At 45.8% G+C, this 18,154-nt stretch overlaps 1 protein-coding gene across 1 annotated transcript in view; it reads left to right on the forward strand.

The window, feature by feature from the left end:
* Positions 1-18,154, forward strand: part of LOC123770836 (EARP-interacting protein homolog) — a 214,410-nt gene that overhangs the window by 127,732 nt on the left and 68,524 nt on the right. Inside the window, exon 7 of the mRNA XM_045763010.2 lies at positions 7,613-7,738. Coding sequence (XP_045618966.2) covers positions 7,613-7,738 — 126 coding nt within the window. The remainder of the gene's footprint in view (positions 1-7,612; positions 7,739-18,154) is intronic.

Genomic DNA, 18,154 nt, shown 5'->3' on the forward strand with positions numbered 1-18,154 from the left:
CTGGGAGTATGGGTTCGAGTCACTTCTGGGGTGTGAGTTTTCATTCGCATATAGTCCTGGGGACCATTCAGGCTTGTTCGCATTTGTGTTCCTCACGTGTGCCCCAAAGAATGAGGTGATTTGGTGAAATGCTATGCCCAAGATTACCATCCGAGTTGCCGTCGGGGAAGTGGCTCAAATAGCCTTGGCTATCACTTCCTTTTGACGGGCGTGATGGTCAAGCGGATTAAGGCGCCCTGTAGTTACCAGTTGCGTTGCTTCTGGGAGTATGGGTTCGAGTCACTTCTGGGGTGTGAGTTTTCATTCGCATATAGTCCTGGGGACCATTCAGGCTTGTTCGCATTTGTGTTCCTCACGTGTGCCCCAAAGAATGAGGTGATTTGGTGAAATGCTATGCCCAAGATTACCATCCGAGTTGCCGTCGGGGAAGTGGCTCAAATAGCCTTGGCTATCACTTCCTTTTGACGGCCGTGATGGTCAAGCGGATTAAGGCGCCCTGTAGTTACCAGTTGCGTTGCTTCTGGGAGTATGGGTTCGAGTCACTTCTGGGGTGTGAGTTTTCATTCGCATATAGTCCTGGGGACCATTCAGGCTTGTTCGCATTTGTGTTCCTCACGTGTGCCCCAAAGAATGAGGTGATTTGGTGAAATGCTATGCCCAAGATTACCATCCGAGTTGCCGTCGGGGAAGTGGCTCAAATAGCCTTGGCTATCACTTCCTTTTGACGGCCGTGATGGTCAAGCGGATTAAGGCGCCCTGTAGTTACCAGTTGCGTTGCTTCTGGGAGTATGGGTTCGAGTCACTTCTGGGGTGTGAGTTTTCATTCGCATATAGTCCTGGGGACCATTCAGGCTTGTTCGCATTTGTGTTCCTCACGTGTGCCCCAAAGAATGAGGTGATTTGGTGAAATGCTATGCCCAAGATTACCATCCGAGTTGCCGTCGGGGAAGTGGCTCAAATAGCCTTGGCTATCACTTCCTTTTGACGGCCGTGATGGTCAAGCGGATTAAGGCGCCCTGTAGTTACCAGTTGCGTTGCTTCTGGGAGTATGGGTTCGAGTCACTTCTGGGGTGTGAGTTTTCATTCGCATATAGTCCTGGGGACCATTCAGGCTTGTTCGCATTTGTGTTCCTCACGTGTGCCCCAAAGAATGAGGTGATTTGGTGAAATGCTATGCCCAAGATTACCATCCGAGTTGCCGTCGGGAGAGTGGCTCAAATAGCCTTGGCTATCACTTCCTTTTGACGGCCGTGATGGTCAAGCGGATTAAGGCGCCCTGTAGTTACCAGTTGCGTTGCTTCTGGGAGTATGGGTTCGAGTCACTTCTGGGGTGTGAGTTTTCATTCATATATATATATATATATATATATATATATATATATATATATATATATATATATATATATATATATATATATATATATATACATACATATATATATATATATATATATATATATATATATATATATATATATATGTATGTATATATATATATATATATATATATATATATATATATATATATATATATATATATATATATATATATATATATATATATATCTATATATATATATATATAACTGAAAACTCACACCCCAGAAGTGACTCGAACCCATACTCCCAGAAGCAACGCAACTGGTAACTACAGGACGCCTTAATCCACTTGACCATCACGACCGGACATAATGAGGTGATAGCCGAGGCTATTTGAACCACCCCACCGCCGGCACTCGGATAGTAATCTTGGGCATAGCATTTTACCAAATCACCTCATTCTTAGGGGCACACGTGAGGAACACAAATGCGAACAAGCCAGAATGGTCCCCTGGACAATATGCAACTGAAAACTCACACCACAGAAGTGACTCGAACCCATACTCCCAGAAGCAACGCAACTGGTAACTACAGGGCGCCTTAATCCACTTGACCATCACGACCGGACATATTTGGTAAAATGCTATGCCCAAGATTACTATCCGAGTGCCGGCGGTGGGGTGGTTCAAATAGCCTCAGGCTATCACCTCATTATGTCCGGTCGTGATGGTCAAGTGGATTAAGGCGCCCTGTAGTTACCAGTTGCGTTGCTTCTGGGAGTATGGGTTCGAGTCACTTCTGGGGTGTGAGTTTTCAGTTGCATATTGTCCAGGGGACCATTCTGGCTTGTTCGCATTTGTGTTCCTCACGTGTGCCCCTAAGAATGAGGTGATTTGGTAAAATGCTATGCCCAAGATTACTATCCGAGTGCCGGCGGTGGGGTGGTTCAAATAGCCTCGGCTATCACCTCATTATGTCCGGTCGTGATGGTCAAGTGGATTAAGGCGCCCTGTAGTTACCAGTTGCGTTGCTTCTGGGAGTATGGGTTCGAGTCACTTCTGGGGTGTGAGTTTTCAGTTGCAAATTGTCCAGGGGACCATTCTGGCTTGTTCGCATATATATATATATATATATATATATATATATATATATATATATATATATATATATATATATATATATATATATATATATATATATATATATATACATACACATACACATACATCCACATATACATATACAGTATACCCACGCTTACACATACATCCACATATACATATATACCCACACATACACACACATGGTCACAAGTGGAGTACCACAGGGTTCAGTTCTTGCACCAGTGATGTTTATTGTCTACATAAATGATCTACCAGTTGGTATACAGAATTATATGAACATGTTTGCTGATGATGCTAAGATAATAGGAAGGATAAGAAACTTTGATGATTGTCATGCCCTTCAAGAAGACCTGGACAAAATAAGTACATGGAGCGCCACTTGGCAAATGGAATTTAATGTTAATAAATGCCATGTTATGGAATGTGGAATAGGAGAACATGGACCCCACACAACCTATATATTATGTGAGAAATCTTTAAAGAATTCTGATGAAGAAAGAGATCTAGGGGTGGTTCTAGATAGAAAACTATCACATGAGGACCACATAAAGAATATTGTGCGAGGAGCCTATGCCACGCTTTCTAACATCAGAATTGCTTTTAAATACATGGATGGCGATATACTAAAGAAATTGTTCACGACTTTTGTTAGGCCAAAGCTAGAATATGCAGCAGTTGTGTGGTGCCCATATCTTAAGAAGCACATCAACAAACTGGAAAAGGTGCAAAGACATGCTACTAAGTGGCTCCCAGAACTGAAGGGCAAGAGCTACGAGGAGAGGTTAGAGGCATTAAATATGCCAAAACTAGAAGACAGAAGAAAAAGAGGTGATATGATCAATACATACAAAATAGTAACAGGAATTGATAAAATCGATAGGGAAGATTTCCTGAGACCTGGAACTTTAAGAACAAAAGGTCATAGATATAAACTAGCTAAACACAGATGCCGAAGAAATATAAGAAAATTCACTTTCGCAAACAGAGTGGTAGACGGTTGGAACAAGTTAAGTGAGAAGGTGGTAGAGGCCAAGACCGTCAGTAGTTTCAAAGCGTTATATGACAAAGAGTGCTGGGAAGACGGGACACCACGAGCGTAGCTCTCATCCTGTAACTACACTTAGGTAATTACACATGCATACATATTCAGTTTTCCAATTATGGGGAAAGGATATCTGGTCAGTATCTCATCTGGGAATTATATACTGTGGGGCGGGGTTTTCATCCAGAGAATCGAGGCTCTTGGGCCACCAGCTGTGGGAGCGGGGCGTCTCATCCTGGAGCAATCTTTCAAACATTGGGTCCTCTAACATTTCGATGGTGTTCCACACCCTGATGGCTTGGTGCTACAGTCTGATGTGTAGTGGCTGTATGTTCAGGAGTTCATGGAGCTCCTGGATTGTCTGATCATATGGTGGACGGTGTTTTGCTGCTCTCCTTAGCGCCTTATTTTGCACTGCTTGCAGTTTCTGCATGTTAGTTTTCTTTATGGTGTGTAGTGGTACTGGGGGATACTCTAGATGCGGCCAAACTAGAGCCTTATATAGGTGGATCTGAATGTTAGTACTGAGGCTTCGGAATCTTCTCAGTTTTCCTAATGCTGCTTTGGCTTTGTTTAGTCGGTCCCTTACATGAATTTGTATCCCTGTTCTACTTATCATAAGTCCCAGTATTCTGCCTACCTCCGCATATATGATTGGATGGTTGTCAAGGATGATGGGGTCCGGGTTTCTTTTCGCAATGAAAAGAAACTTTTCTGAAACTTTTGTTTGTTGGTGCTAATTTTCCATTGCTTCTCAAAGTTGTTTATGAGTTCAATTGCTGCCTTGGTCTTGTCAGCTAGTAGCAGCTTTGATGGTCCCGGTTGGCAAATTATTTGGGTGACATCGTCAGCGTATGTGATGTATTCTCCATGTTGGGGTTGGGGTAGGTCAGCTGTGTATATGTTGAATAGAGTGGGGGAGAGGCAGCTTCCTTGTGGTACTCCACTTTTCAGTTCTATTACATCACCCAAGTAGCTGCCGATATTAAGCCTAGCAGTTCTATTGTCTATAAAGCTGCAGAGAGTAGCAGTAAATCTCTCAGGACGCCCTAGTTCAGATATCTTATATTTTAGGCCTGTGTGCCACACTTTGTCGAAGGCTTTCGAGACGTCTCTAAGCACTATATTAGACTGATCTTTTTTCGACACTGCGTTGGCTATATGCTCGTAGATCAGGGCTATAGCTGTATGGGCCCTCTGTGGTTTCTAAACCCATGCTGCCTGGTGTTATACTTCCCTTCCTCTTCCATGTACTTCACAAGTCTCTGATTGATAATTTTTTTGAATATTTTACCTGGTACTTCGAGGAGGGAAATTGGCCTGTAGTTTTCAGTTTGGGTTTGGGGGTTTACCTGGCTTGGGGATTAATCTTATTGTGGCATTCTTGAAGTATGTGGGGAATAGTCCAGGTGCAAGAGCTGCATATATGATACATGTGCATTGATGGAGTGCAATCACTGGTAGGTTGGATAATACCATCTTATTTATCTTGCTGTTGCCCGGCGCCTTGTTCTTGAAACCCATAATTGTTTTATGGACCTCTGCAATGATTGTGTTTCATAAGGTGGCAGTCATTGCGTATGTTGTTATGGTCTATTGTTTGCGTCGGGAGTAGTGCTGCAGCTCTGTTATCGACTTGAGTTGTAATTTCCCTTTCATTAATTGGGCAAAAATTTTAATTTTCTTCCAGGTTTATCCTGAATATTTTTTCCCAGAACTTCTTGAATTCGTGCTCTTGTTCTCTCTCCTCATAGAGTTTATTTCCTGAGGCGTCTATGATGTAGGGTGTTTCCTCAGAAGAGCTTCCCATCAGGGTCTTTACTTTTTTCCAGAACTTTCCTGGGTTTCTGTAGTCGACTTGGATTTTGCTTATTAGGTCATCCCATTGTTTGGTGTACTCTGTTTTGCATAGATCTTGCAGCTCATCTTGAAGTTCCCTTTGTAGTCTTTTGCGCTCATCCGTCCACCTGTGTTGTGTTATGAGTTGTAGAAGATTTTTATATCTGGTTTGCAGTGTCCTGAGCGCCTCAGTGGCTGGGGGGTGTGGGAGCCTTATATGGTGAGCTACGGAGATGTGATCAATCATGCATTTTTCTATGGTGCTAATCCATGTATTTAACTCGGCATTTATGCATGATGTTTCCTTTCCATTAAAATCTGTGACACTGATTTCCTGTGCACTGCTTCTGAATGCTTCCCAGTCAGTTTTAGTGTATTGAAGTCTTGGTGGTGAGGGTTTCTGAATGGGGTTAGTTGACAGCGTCATTATTATTGGTAGGTGGTCGCTTGTGCTCACAGGACCCCTTTCTATGCGGGTGTTTAGGAAGTGGTGGTTGTTTGACAGTATTATGTCTGGTTTACCACTGTGGCCTTGTCTGACGTAAGTTGGGAAGTCTGGGCCCAGGTGGGTTAGATTTCCGTTCCTTATCATATTGTGAATGGCTTCTCCTGCTTGGTTGTTCCTTCCATGTCCCAGTGTTCTGTGCTTGGCATTCAGATCACCCAGAAAGTAGGCAGGTCTGTTCCTTTTGGTAAGTTTCATGATGTCGGCTAGGGCAAGGTAAGGACGTCTTGGTGGTTGGTAGCATGTTCCTATGAAGATTATACCTTTCGTAGTTTGGAGTTCAATTGCCAGGAAGTTTTCCTGGAAGTTATCTAGAATTTTGTGTGGAATATTTCTTTTTACGGCAATTGCCGCTCCATCGTTGGCCTGGTCAGCTCTGTTGACCTGGTAAATTTTGTAATTGAAGATCTTGATCTTCTCACCATTCTTTTTTCCATGGCTGTTAATGAGTATTATATCAGGATCTATTTCTCTGTACAAGTTGCTGAGTTCCAATGCTCTGTGCAGAGTCCAGCATAGAACATTGTGTTGAATTATTGTTAATGACTGGATGGCTATGTTGAATCTGATGGGTCTCTTCCACCTTGTGGATTGTTTGGGATCGGTCCATAACCATTGCGCATTGAGTTAAAGTCCTCGCCGGATATCTGTTGAATGGTTATGGGGTTTTGGTTTTGGTTAAAAGTTTATGACATTATCTGGTCGTACAAGTCACTCGTAGTGACATCGGGAATGTTGTGTTGGAATTTTATTTGCTTTCAGAGGATCTTGAGGGTAACCGTTTGGGTTGCTTTTCTGGAGAAGAAATTGATTGTGTTTGGGGCCTCTACTGGGGCTTGGGTGACTAGGTTTGAGTGTGCAACATTTTGTGTGGGTGTGTGGGAAGCAGTGAGAGCCGTTGCCAGTCCCTGGTCCTGTGGTACTTGTATGTTTTGTTGTTTATGTGTGGGCCCTCTCCGGGGGTCCTGAGTGGTAGTTGCTGGTGTTGTATCATCTTCCTCTGGCTTGTTGGTGGTTGCTGGAGTTGTGGGTGCTGGCACTTGTTGGGAGTTAGTCACAGTTGGGGTAGTGCTGACTACATTACTGTCCACTAGGGCTTTTATAATATTAGTGGAGGAGGGAGTGTCTGGGAATTCCATCAATGGGAGACCATTCCTCTTGTACATTTCTTTAATTACGGATCCAAATGACCCTGGGTTTGCTATGTTTTCTAAATGAGCAAAGATCATACTGCTTAGGATCTTTGTGGGTAGGTTCCCATTTACCTGTGAGGACATGTTTGTGTGTGTGTGTGTGGAGTTGGGGGGGGGGGTAAATTAGTTAGTATTTAGTAACAGTTGATTGATTGACAGTTGAGAGGCGGACCAAAAGAGCAGAGCTCAACCCCTGTAAGCACACCTAGGTGAATACACACACACACACACTATGTATATTCAATTTTTGGAACCCCTTGATGATTGAAGAGAAGAGATAAGCTATCATTTTGTCTTTTACAGTTTGGGATCATTATATTTATGGTGCATTGTTATTCTGTGAATAACCATGCACCAGTGTGTGCATTGTTTGAGGATGGTCTTCCAGTGTGTTTGAGGATACATATAAGTGTAATTGGTAATTGATTAGACATTCCACTTTTCTGGTGGAGCGTATCCTAGATTAGACTGATTATTATGCAGCTATTCCAGTAAGGAGTGAAAGGTTTGAGATATTGGATGTGGCTCAATAATGAGACTATTATTATGTTTAGTATTATTATTATTATTATTTATCATCATCTTGCAGAGACCTTGACTTTAATCCAAATATGCAGTACTACCTTGCTTCATGTGGGGATGATTGCAAGACCAAATTCTGGGATATTAGAAATACTGATCAGCCTCTCAAAGAACTTGGTGACCACTCTCACTGGTGAGTATATCAATTGTGATGTTTCTTTACTGTATATTTATTTCATATATACCAGCCACCTTTCTGTAAATTGATGTGGTTTTAGGTATTTTAATTCATATTTATATGGACAATAAAAAGGGTATGCTTGTAAAATTGATTCTTTCTGGGTCATTCCTTGTGGCTCCCCTGAAGCTATCTTGCTCCTATCTACTATGTCCCATCAGTCACAGAGTTCTGTTTGCCCTACCAGGGACCAGGGCCAGAATCTGCCCCCCCCCCCCCCCCCCCACTCATTTAGGCGCAGAGAGCTAGTGACTTTCCATCACCCCACTAGGAAAGCATCCAAAAAATCAGCAAAGCATTACAGACCACTACCAGGTTCACACGAAGTGAAGCCTTGAAAACTACCAAACACCTACTCGAACAATTAGGCAGGCAGGAACCAAGGATACAGTGAGCATTTCCCCTCTGTATTGCCATGCTGAGGCACTGAAAGAGGAAGTTGGTGCTCTAGGGTCTTATTGATTCAATTAGCTTAGAAACCAGATCCTTCAAAACAGGATCTGGGTTCTAAGTGGCACTTTTATCCTAGGTACCAAGTATCTCCGAGGCAATGGGATCAGAACTGTAGTGGTAATCCAGATCTCTGTATTTATGAGACTTGGCTGTTTCTCTGTGAGTGGTAGCACTATCCAGATGTGCAACATCAAAGTCAACATAAGTGTTAGCCAAGGTTGAAACACATGTGTAGTCCCACACCTATTGTCTACCTTCTTCCGCTCACTGTGATCCCACCTGAGCAACCAACAGGCTCGTTAGAGTTGCGGGGCATTAGGTATTGGGGTTCTCTTTCTGTTGGACAACCAGCTGTGGTACGGTTCTTCTTAATAATGTCTTCAACATCACTGTGTCTTGAGTGCCATCCTCCTGTGCTTTGGCAGAACTGGCCGATTCTGTCGACTACTACCTCTCTACTATATTTGGTGTGGTTTGTGGCAGCGAGGCGCAGGGCCATTACAGTTCGGAGGGTGTGTGTGGTGTGAAACATATGACAGTTGCTAACACTGAGGGTCGCTAATAGGAAGCCACCTGCATGGGAAGCTGGTACAGTTCTAAGTCGAGCAGTGTCATGTGGTGGTGTTGCAGCCACTCGGTCTACAATGGGGCCATCCCAGCTGGATTGCTTGTGGGCCTTAGATGGTGGTGGTTGGAGTGCTGGTTCTGCGAGAGACCCATTTGGTGGTGAAGTGTATAAAACTGAGATCATGCACCCACCTGCCTATTGACCTAGGTGATCCGGAAAGATTCTCTTCACCAGGTTGCTAGATGCTACTGAAGAGGAAAGGAACGCCAGTACAACAATTTGTGTTACTGTTCAAACGCTGTAGCCCCCGAAGCTGACGAGAAGGGAGGCTTGTTTCGATGACTCTTGAGTCATCAAGAGAAAGGTTAAGGTCTTTAATAGGGGAAGCCCCTTCAGCTCCCTGGAGCTATCCAGGCTGATATGTATATTATTAGACTTTGGCATCAGTCAGTGTGAATGGAGTTTTAGGCCTACTAGGGACCCCGAGCCAGAACCTGGCCCCCTCAGAGAGACACGAGAAGCAATGGCCTATAGAAATGCACATGCAATTTGGAGCATTCTGTGTCTGCCATCATCCAGGCCAGGCATCCAGAAAGATAAGCGCTTCAAAACAAACTCCTATTCTGGTTAAAACTACTACAGAATACTAACTAGAACTCTCCAAATAAAAACGAGCAAACGGGCACGATGTCACACGTACTGCGCCGCTTGTCTGTGCAGCTCCCCCCTCCCTGGGAGGAGGAAGCCCCAGACCCCTCGCGCTGGCTATCCACACCTCGGTTCTCGGCTGATGTGTTTGAGGCTCTGTCGTGTGGCTCCAGCTCGAGTTGGTTCCTCCAGCCGTGGCATCAGGGTCTGACCAGTGCCCCCCCCCCCCCCCCCTTCCTTCCTGCTTTTCTGGCTGCCCCGGCTTTTTCTTGTGAGGCCGGGGCTTTGGAGTATGACTCATCCCCGGGGTCTGATGTGGAGGTCCCCGGGGTTGGGTGAATGGCTGACTTGGGGCCTTGGGCCCTGCTTTACCCCGCCTGGGTTTTCCAACCCTTAGAGTGGGGCTTTTTGTTACAAGGAGTGATGTTTTCCTTTCCCCCCTCTGCGTCCGAGTTGGATTTGAATTCGGTTTCGTATCCCTTAGGGTCATTCAGTTCCGTCCTTCTGGAGGTTTTCAGCTTCCCGCATCTTGCCAATGGAGATGCGGGCGGCCATTGCGGTTTACCTTCTGTGCGACCCAGAATTTGCCTCTATAATGGATCTGTTGTCTTTCAGGTTTGGGTCTGCGTCTCCATACTGGGTTCGTTACGAGGTTGTGGAGTCGTCCTGGCTTGCGGACTGCCTGTTATTGTTATTGGATGCTTGGAGTACTTTCTGTCATACCTGCACGCTTGAGTGGCGTGAGGCGTTGACAGTGGTCCAGGGTTACCTGGGGGGGGGGGGGGGGGCGACTTCGAGCACCTCAAGGTGTGTTTGTTCGCCCCTGCCCTTCCGCGGGATATTAGCGTGGTTCAGCTTCACATGCAGGTTCCCGCCCTGTCGGCTGCGCTTGTGGCTGAGGATTTTCAAGCTCGTGGCTTGTTGGCTTGGGTCTTGCTATTCCTTTTCTCCTGGAGCTGTCTTCAGATTGGCTTGCGGAGGATGTAAAGGGACTTGGAGCTGTTCCTGGGTCTGGTGCCTTAGTCTTGGTGGCTCGTGTGTCGTTTGTGCTGCTGAAGCTGTTTGCGTTGATCCTGTGGTTTGCAGTGTCGTGGTTTTTTGCTGTGTGTCTCGCGTTTCAGCAGGTTGTGCTCGCTTCCTCTTTGGAATCTGCTTGGGCTCTGGCTCCTAGTTTCTTTGCCCTTTTGTCCTTTAGTGTTTGAAGAGTCTGCGGTTGGACAGTTTCTGCAGGCGGCCTCGGTTAGTTGTCATCTGATGTCGGATTTGTTAGTCCTTCGGGGGTCCCGGGGGGGGGGGGGTCCTCTCGGAAGGGTCGTGCTCGGGGGTCTGCTCATCCTGGGGCGTCAGAGTTACCACTTTCGTTATCTCCCATTCGGGTTGAACCTGACTCCTCACATGTGCTCAATGTGTTCACCTTGCTTGATGTGTTCACGGACGCATTGTCTCGTGGCTTGGGCTTTTTGACCATGTGCTCACCGGGCCGGCAGGGGGTGGTGGGGTCCATCCGTCTGTCGGGCCCACAGCACGGTGCGGGAGTACGTGGCTGTGTGGTATTCGTTTCAGAGGATTCGGGTTGCCTGCAGATTGACGATCCGGCTCCATTCGAACTGCTCCCCGGTGGTTCATTGCCTGAGCCACACAAACATTGACATGTAGGAATATAGACTCTCAGGTAAGTTAGTAATTTAAATGCACAGTAGCAGTCCTAGGCGTTCAATCCCCGACCGTCCAAGTGGTTTGGCACCATTCCTCCCCATCCCAAATCCTTATCCTGATCCTTTCCCAGTGTTAAGTAGTTGTAATGAACACCACACGCAGACCACAAAAGCGTAGATGCATCAGCATCGACAGGGAAGATTTCCTGAGACCTGGCACTTCAAGAACAAGAGGTCATAGATTTAAACTAGCTAAACACAGATGCCGAAGAAATATAAAAAATTCACCTTCGCAAATAGAGTGGTAGACGGTTGGAACAAGTTAAGTGAGAAGGTGGTGGAGGCCAAGACCATCAGTAGTTTCAAAGCGTTATATGACAAAGAGTGCTGGGAAGACGGGACACCACGAGCGTAGCTCTCATCCTGTAACTACACTTAGGTAATTACACTTAGGTGATTACCTGGTGCGTGAAGTGCAAGGTGCCACTCTGCCCTGTTGGCTGTTTCGCAGCATATCACACACTCGCTGAGTACTGAGTGTGTGATACTGTACAGTGTGTATATATAATGTACATACCAATATATTTGCATGATATATTAGAAATAAGTGCAGGATAAGTGAACCATTTTGTGATGCATGTAACACAGTGTCTACGTACAGTACGGATGTTTTACTGCCATAATATGGTGTACGTGATCACCATACATCGGTCCGGCATGTAAAATATAATAAAATGTATTTGGAACTGTGCGCAAAAAATGTGCAAAAATATATTCACGGCAACTCGAGCGCCCTACCCCGGGCGCCCCACCGGCCCCGGGAGCATACTGCTCTGGCACACGGGGAATTATGACGTGACGCCCCACCTTTCGGACCCCATAGCAGCCAAAGTACAATTTCGAACTTCCGTTGCTATATCCATATACAGGGAGGGGTTTTAGACACTTTCAGAAGAAAAAAGAATTTTTTCCCAAGGTTTCATTTCCTGCGCACTGGGGGGATGTCATATTTATAGGCCGTGGAGTTAAAGGGTTAAATGGAGCCATATAATGGGAATAAGGTAATCACTAAATTAAAGAATGATCAGATTTACATGCACAAACAGAAGTAATGTACAGTGGTACCTCGGAATGCGATTGTCCCTGTATGCGAGGTTTTCGGAAGGCGAGGTGTATTTACTCCAAAAATTTGTCTCAGAAGGCGAGGGTTACTTCGGGAGGCGAGTTTGGACGCGAGTTTGTTGATACGCGTACAGCCGACCTAGCGCATTCGTCGCCCCTCCGCCCCGCCGCCCCTCAGTTTATTATTGTCTCGCGCTCAGTGACTACCCCCACATCAATTCTTCTCGCGGATTTTCAGTGTTTTGTTTGATTTTTGGTGATTTGTCTATACAATTTGTTATTATATATCTCACCATGGGTCCCAAGAAAGCCAGTGGTAAGGATAAAGGCCAGAAAGCTCATGTGAGGATGACAATAGAGGAGAAACAAGAGATCATTCGGAAGCATGAGAACGGTACACGTGTTGTTGAACTTTGTAGGCAGTACAACAAAGCCACATCAACAATATGCACTATACTTAAGAAGAAAAATAAGATTATGGGTGCTAAAGTGGCAAAAGGAGTAAGAACATTAACGGCACAAAGACCACAAATACTTGAAGAAGTGGAAAAGTTGTTATTAATTTGGATACACGACAAGGAGTTGAGGGGTGATAGTGTTTCGGAGGCCATTATTTGTGAGAAAGCCAGGGTGTTGCACGAAGACCTTCTAAAGAATACCCCTGCAACGAGTGATGCAGATAAGAAAGAGTTTAAGGCAAGCAGGGGCTGGTTTGAAAAATTTAGAAAGAGAAGTGGTATCCATAGTGTTACAAGGCATGGGGTTATGTGATGTGATTATGGAAGGGGACTCCCCTTCCAAACAGTAACTCCTCTCCTCCTCCCCCCTCCTCACCATCTTCCATACGCCTACAGCACTCGACAGCAAGGTAAGTAATAACTGGAACACAGTTTTGTAGGTTTATTTAGATGAATTAGGTATAAAAATTTAGTTTGATGTGGGGTTTTTGGGGTAGTCAGGAACGGATTAATTCATTTCCTTTTATTTCTTATGGGGAAATTAACTTCGGAATGCGAATTTTCGGAAGGCGAGGCGTCTCCAGGAACGGATTAAACTCTTATTCTGAGGTATGCCTGTAGTTATTAATACAATAGTTATATAATTATAAAATAAAAAGAAATTGCTGGCAACTGCCCATCATAGCCGGAATTTCTCACGGGAAGCTGACTCGCTGACCACCACACAAAAAAAAATTATAACGGTTTACCACGGTTTGGTCCACCCACTGATCATTACCACAATATAACATATCAGCACATACAAGTAATGATATAAGCATACAAGTACTGATATAAGCATACAAGTAATGATATATAAACACATACAATTAATGATATAATATATAAGCACATACAAGTAATGATGCATGGAAATAGTAATTATTGAATATTTATACAGTGGCACCTCGACTTACGATTGCCCCTACTTTCGATAATTTCGAGTTACGATGTAAATTTCATCGAAAAATGCGACTCGACATCCGATAATGTCATCGACTTACGGTATTTGTTGGTACATGTTCGGGTCGATGGAGCGCGTGGTTCCTGGTCACGCAGCCGACCTGCCTCAGTTTACTACAGCTGCCCGCTTCAGTTTACTACAGCTGCCCGCTTAGTGACGATCGTGCCTATAAGAAATTTCGCTTTTGTGGTGATTTTTTTGTATTTTGAACATAAAAGTAATTATTATATATCACGCCATGAGTCCCAGGAAAGTCAGTGGTAAGGCTCAACATATGAGATCCCATGTAAGGATGAGCATAGAGCAGAAACAAGAGATCATTCATAAATATGAAGATGGTGTGTGGGTTGTTGGACTTGCTAGGTAGTACAACAAATTTCAGTCAACGATATCCACCATACTGGCTAAGAAAAAGGACATTATGGGTGCTAAAGTGATACATCATTACAGACAAATGTTAAAACTAAGGGAAAAACAAATGTCTCTTGACAAATTTGTAGTGAGACAAACTAGCACTGAACCACAACCAGGTCCGAGTGGTATTCAGGCAAAACGTAGGAGAGAGAGTACCCCAAAGAAAACATCACTGCCTGATGTGATAATGGAAGGGAACTCCCCTTCCAAACAGTAACAACTCTCCTCCTCCTCCCTCATCACCATCTTCCATATGCCATCAAGAGCCCTCCATAAAGGTAAGATAAACTTAGGTACTGTATTGTAGTTAAAAAAAAAACGTTGTATTCAGTATAAAATTTATGTTAATATTTTGGAGGGTGGGGAACGGATTAATTCAATTCCCTTTATTTCTTATGGGAAAAATCGCTTCGACTTACGATATTTCGACTTACGATCCGTCTCTGGGAACAGATTAGCATCGTAAGTCGAGGCCCCATTGTATATGGGGCTGACAGGGAGCCGGTCGGCCGAGCGGACAGCATGCTGGACTTGTGATCCTGTGGTCCTGGGTTCGATCCCAGGCGCCGGCGAGAAACAATGGGCAGAGTTTCTTTCACCCTATGCCCCTGTTACCTAGCAGTAAAATAGGTACCTGGGTGTTAGTCAGCTGTCACGGGCTGCTTCCTGGGGGTGGAGGCCTGGTCGAGGACCGGACCGCGGGGACACTAAAGCCCCGAAATCATCTCAAGATAACCTCAAGATAACTCAAGATATGTATCCAATAGGGGCACGTAACACTCCACAGGTTGACAGGTATTTTACCTGGAAGTAAGGAAAGGTTTGAGTTCCTTAATTGGTGCTACGTAGTACTTTGCTTCTCTCGTTAAGCTAATGCGTTTGGAGGGAGTATATTATTGGGGTAATCTACTCTCTCCACCGCCCTGGTCACTGCTCCTGCCTGGTTTCCTCTTCCCCTCTTGGCGGGGTTGTGTCGCTGGCTTCTAACTGGGGTGTTTGGTGAGGTGTGTTTGGTTTCCTTGCGTATGTCTTCAGTCACTCCTTTGTCCCTCTCTTTTGTTCTTTGTTGTCCTGTGGGGCTCTGCCCTGCGTTTCAGTGCTTTGTTTCGTTGTCGGCACCTGAGTTTTTTCCTTATCTGGACACTCATTCCCTGCCTATCTTCGGTGCCTGACTGCACCCTACTGCCCATGAGGTTCCTCAGGTATGTACGCCCTCTTCTACACATTTTGTGGTTGGTCGTGTGGATTCCTTCCCGTCCACATCTTGGTCCGTATTCGGGGTTTTCCTTACCTATTTCCATTTTTCCTCCTATCTCTGCGAAGGGTCCTTCGGTCTTTGATAGGGTTGGCTTGTCTTCCCTTCAGGGTTGTTCCAGGCCATCGTCTGGGCTCATGTCCTGTCACCTCGTATTGGGTGGGGTTGGCGAGGCCGCTCCTGCTTGCGTTCGGTGTTGCAGTTCCTTCTGCTCTGTTCCACTTGCTGTCCTGGGCGCTGTTTCCCCTCTGGCCTGCTCTTGCGTTCTGGTGCCGTCCTGTTCGTAGGCCTGGGTGGTCTATTTTCTTTTCGTTTTGGTCTTTACTTTGTCTGTGGTCTTGGTTTTTCGGTTAAGGCGCGTTGCGTCCGCCTCCCGGTTCCTTCCCAGTTTTCCTTATCTGTGATGAGGTAGCTCCGGCGAGCCAACTGGGCTCCCCCCAGAAAACCAGCGTTGAATGTAATGAAACACCATTTTCTGGGTGAGTCCCGGAGGCTCCCCGGCATCCTTCCCTCCCTCCGGTTGGCGGCATTTTTTTACGTATTTTGACATCCAGCCTAAGAACTGCCAGTTGGATCTCCAGCATGGAGGGTCTGGGGCTCACCCTTCCCCCTCCCGGGGAGGGGGGGGTTGCGCAGACAGTGGCGCATCGACGTGATGACGTCATGCTAGTTTTATAATTTTGTTTGGGGAGCTCTGCCCACTCGTTCAGCTTTCGGTAGCAATATTTTCACCAGAATAGGGGTTTGTTTTGGGGTGCCTACCTTTCTGGGTGCCTATCCCGGTCGATGGCAGACATAGAATGCTCCCAACCACAAGGGGGTTTCTATAGGCCATTGCTCCTCGTGCCTCTCTGAAGGGCCAGGTTCTGGCTCGTGGTCCCCGGTAGGCAAGAACTCCTAGCACTTTGACTGATGCCAGAAAGCTATACATATCCATTCAGCCTGGATAACTCCGGGGAGCCTCCGAGACTCACCCAGAAAATGGCGTTTCATTACATTCAACGCTGGTTTTTTGCTGTTATTACACTATATACACACGTTTGTGTGCACCATAGCAAACTACTATGCTGGTATGGCGAGTCCAGACAGTAAAAGGAGTCAGCAGACAATGCTGCCTCCCTCCCCACCAAGATTATTCCTCCCACTGCTGCGCTAATTATCACCACAATCCTGCTATTATTAGAATCCTGGTCATTTTATCACAGTCAGGGATCTTCTGTAATACTATCATTGCTAAATAATTGCATGTATATATATATTTTGACATTTTTAGTCGATCCTTTGGTCACAAGCTGAACAGCAGTGCTGTGAGCTCATGCTGCGTGCGCCAGCCTTTGTGGCTCCCTCGGTACTGAGGCTCTCACACCCGGGAATGTTGCCCATGATTTTTTTCTAGGTGGTGTCTGTTAACTATTGGTCGTGGCTGGAGTATAGCTGCCCCTATCCCTCGTGGGGCATTTAAAATTGGGCGCTAGAGCCTCAATCGTCTATATATGTATTGTGCGGAGTAAGGGTTAATGACACAGGTCTATAATTTGGAGGTTCTTCTCGACTACTATTTTTATAATTTGGTACTATGTTTGCCTTTTTCCATATATCTGCTAAGATTCCTGTGCATAAGGATGTCTGGAATATTAACCCCTGGGCTGCTCTTCCAATTATAACCTGCAACATGCCCAGGCACAAAAAAAAATAATAAATAAATATATTTTGTCTTATAAAAGTGTTTGTGTTTCCTAATCATGTGTTGAATGTAATGAAACGCCATTTTCTGGGTGAGTCCCGGAGGTTCCCCAGAGCTATCCAAGCTGAATGGATATGTATAACTTTCTGGCATCAGTCAATGCATGGAGTTCTGGCCAACCGGGGACTATGAGTCAGAACCTGGCCCCCTCTAGAGAGGCACGAGGAGCAATGGCCTATAGAGACTCCCCCCCCCCCTGGGGTTGGGAGCATTCTATGTCTGCCATCGACCGGGATAGGCAACCAAAAATGTAGGCGCCCCAAAACAAACCCCTATTTTGGTAAAACTATTGTGACCGAAGGCCAAACAAGTACACAGAATTCCCCAAACGAAAATTAGCAAACGAGCATGACATCATCATGTCGCCGCACCGCTGTCTGTGCAACACCCCCCCCCCCCTCCTCAGGAGGGGGGAGCCCCAGACCCACCCACTGGTGACCCAACCTACAGTTCTTAGGCTGGATGTCAAAAAGTGCGATAAACACTGCTGACTGGAGGGAGGGATGCTGGGGAGCCTCCGGGACTTACCCAGAAAATGGCGTTTCATTACATTCAACACTGGTTTTCTGAGGGAAGTCCCGTCGGCTCCTCGGAGCTAACTACCCAAAGATAAGGAAAAACAGGGACTTACCCGGGAGGCGCTCCGTCCTCACTCCTCAACGCGAAGTCGAGACAACTGGCTGCAACTGCCGACCCAATGCAACGCAGGCCTTGCCAGGCCCAGGGACATTCACAAGGTAGTGAGCGGCTAGGACCCTGTTCAACCTCCAAAAACCCCAGGCCCAAATGTCAATCCAAGACATGTTGCCAAAGACGGCAGCCAACACAGCAAACTTATGAACATCGTGGGCCCGGGGATTAACCGCAGGCTGGCTAGACTTAATAACCCTGCGGACAACCTGAGAAACTCGAGCCCGGGAACAGGGAAGAAGGGAAACCGGGTCAACCCAAAGCCCATCCCCGGCCACCGAGGCTATGGTGCGCAAATAATGGTGGAGAGCTGCAACTGGACACAACCGATGATACACCCCTGGCCTGACCATCCAAGCAT

This window comes from Procambarus clarkii, chromosome 56 (genome assembly GCF_040958095.1).
Source record: "Procambarus clarkii isolate CNS0578487 chromosome 56, FALCON_Pclarkii_2.0, whole genome shotgun sequence".
NCBI lineage: Eukaryota > Metazoa > Arthropoda > Malacostraca > Decapoda > Cambaridae > Procambarus > Procambarus clarkii.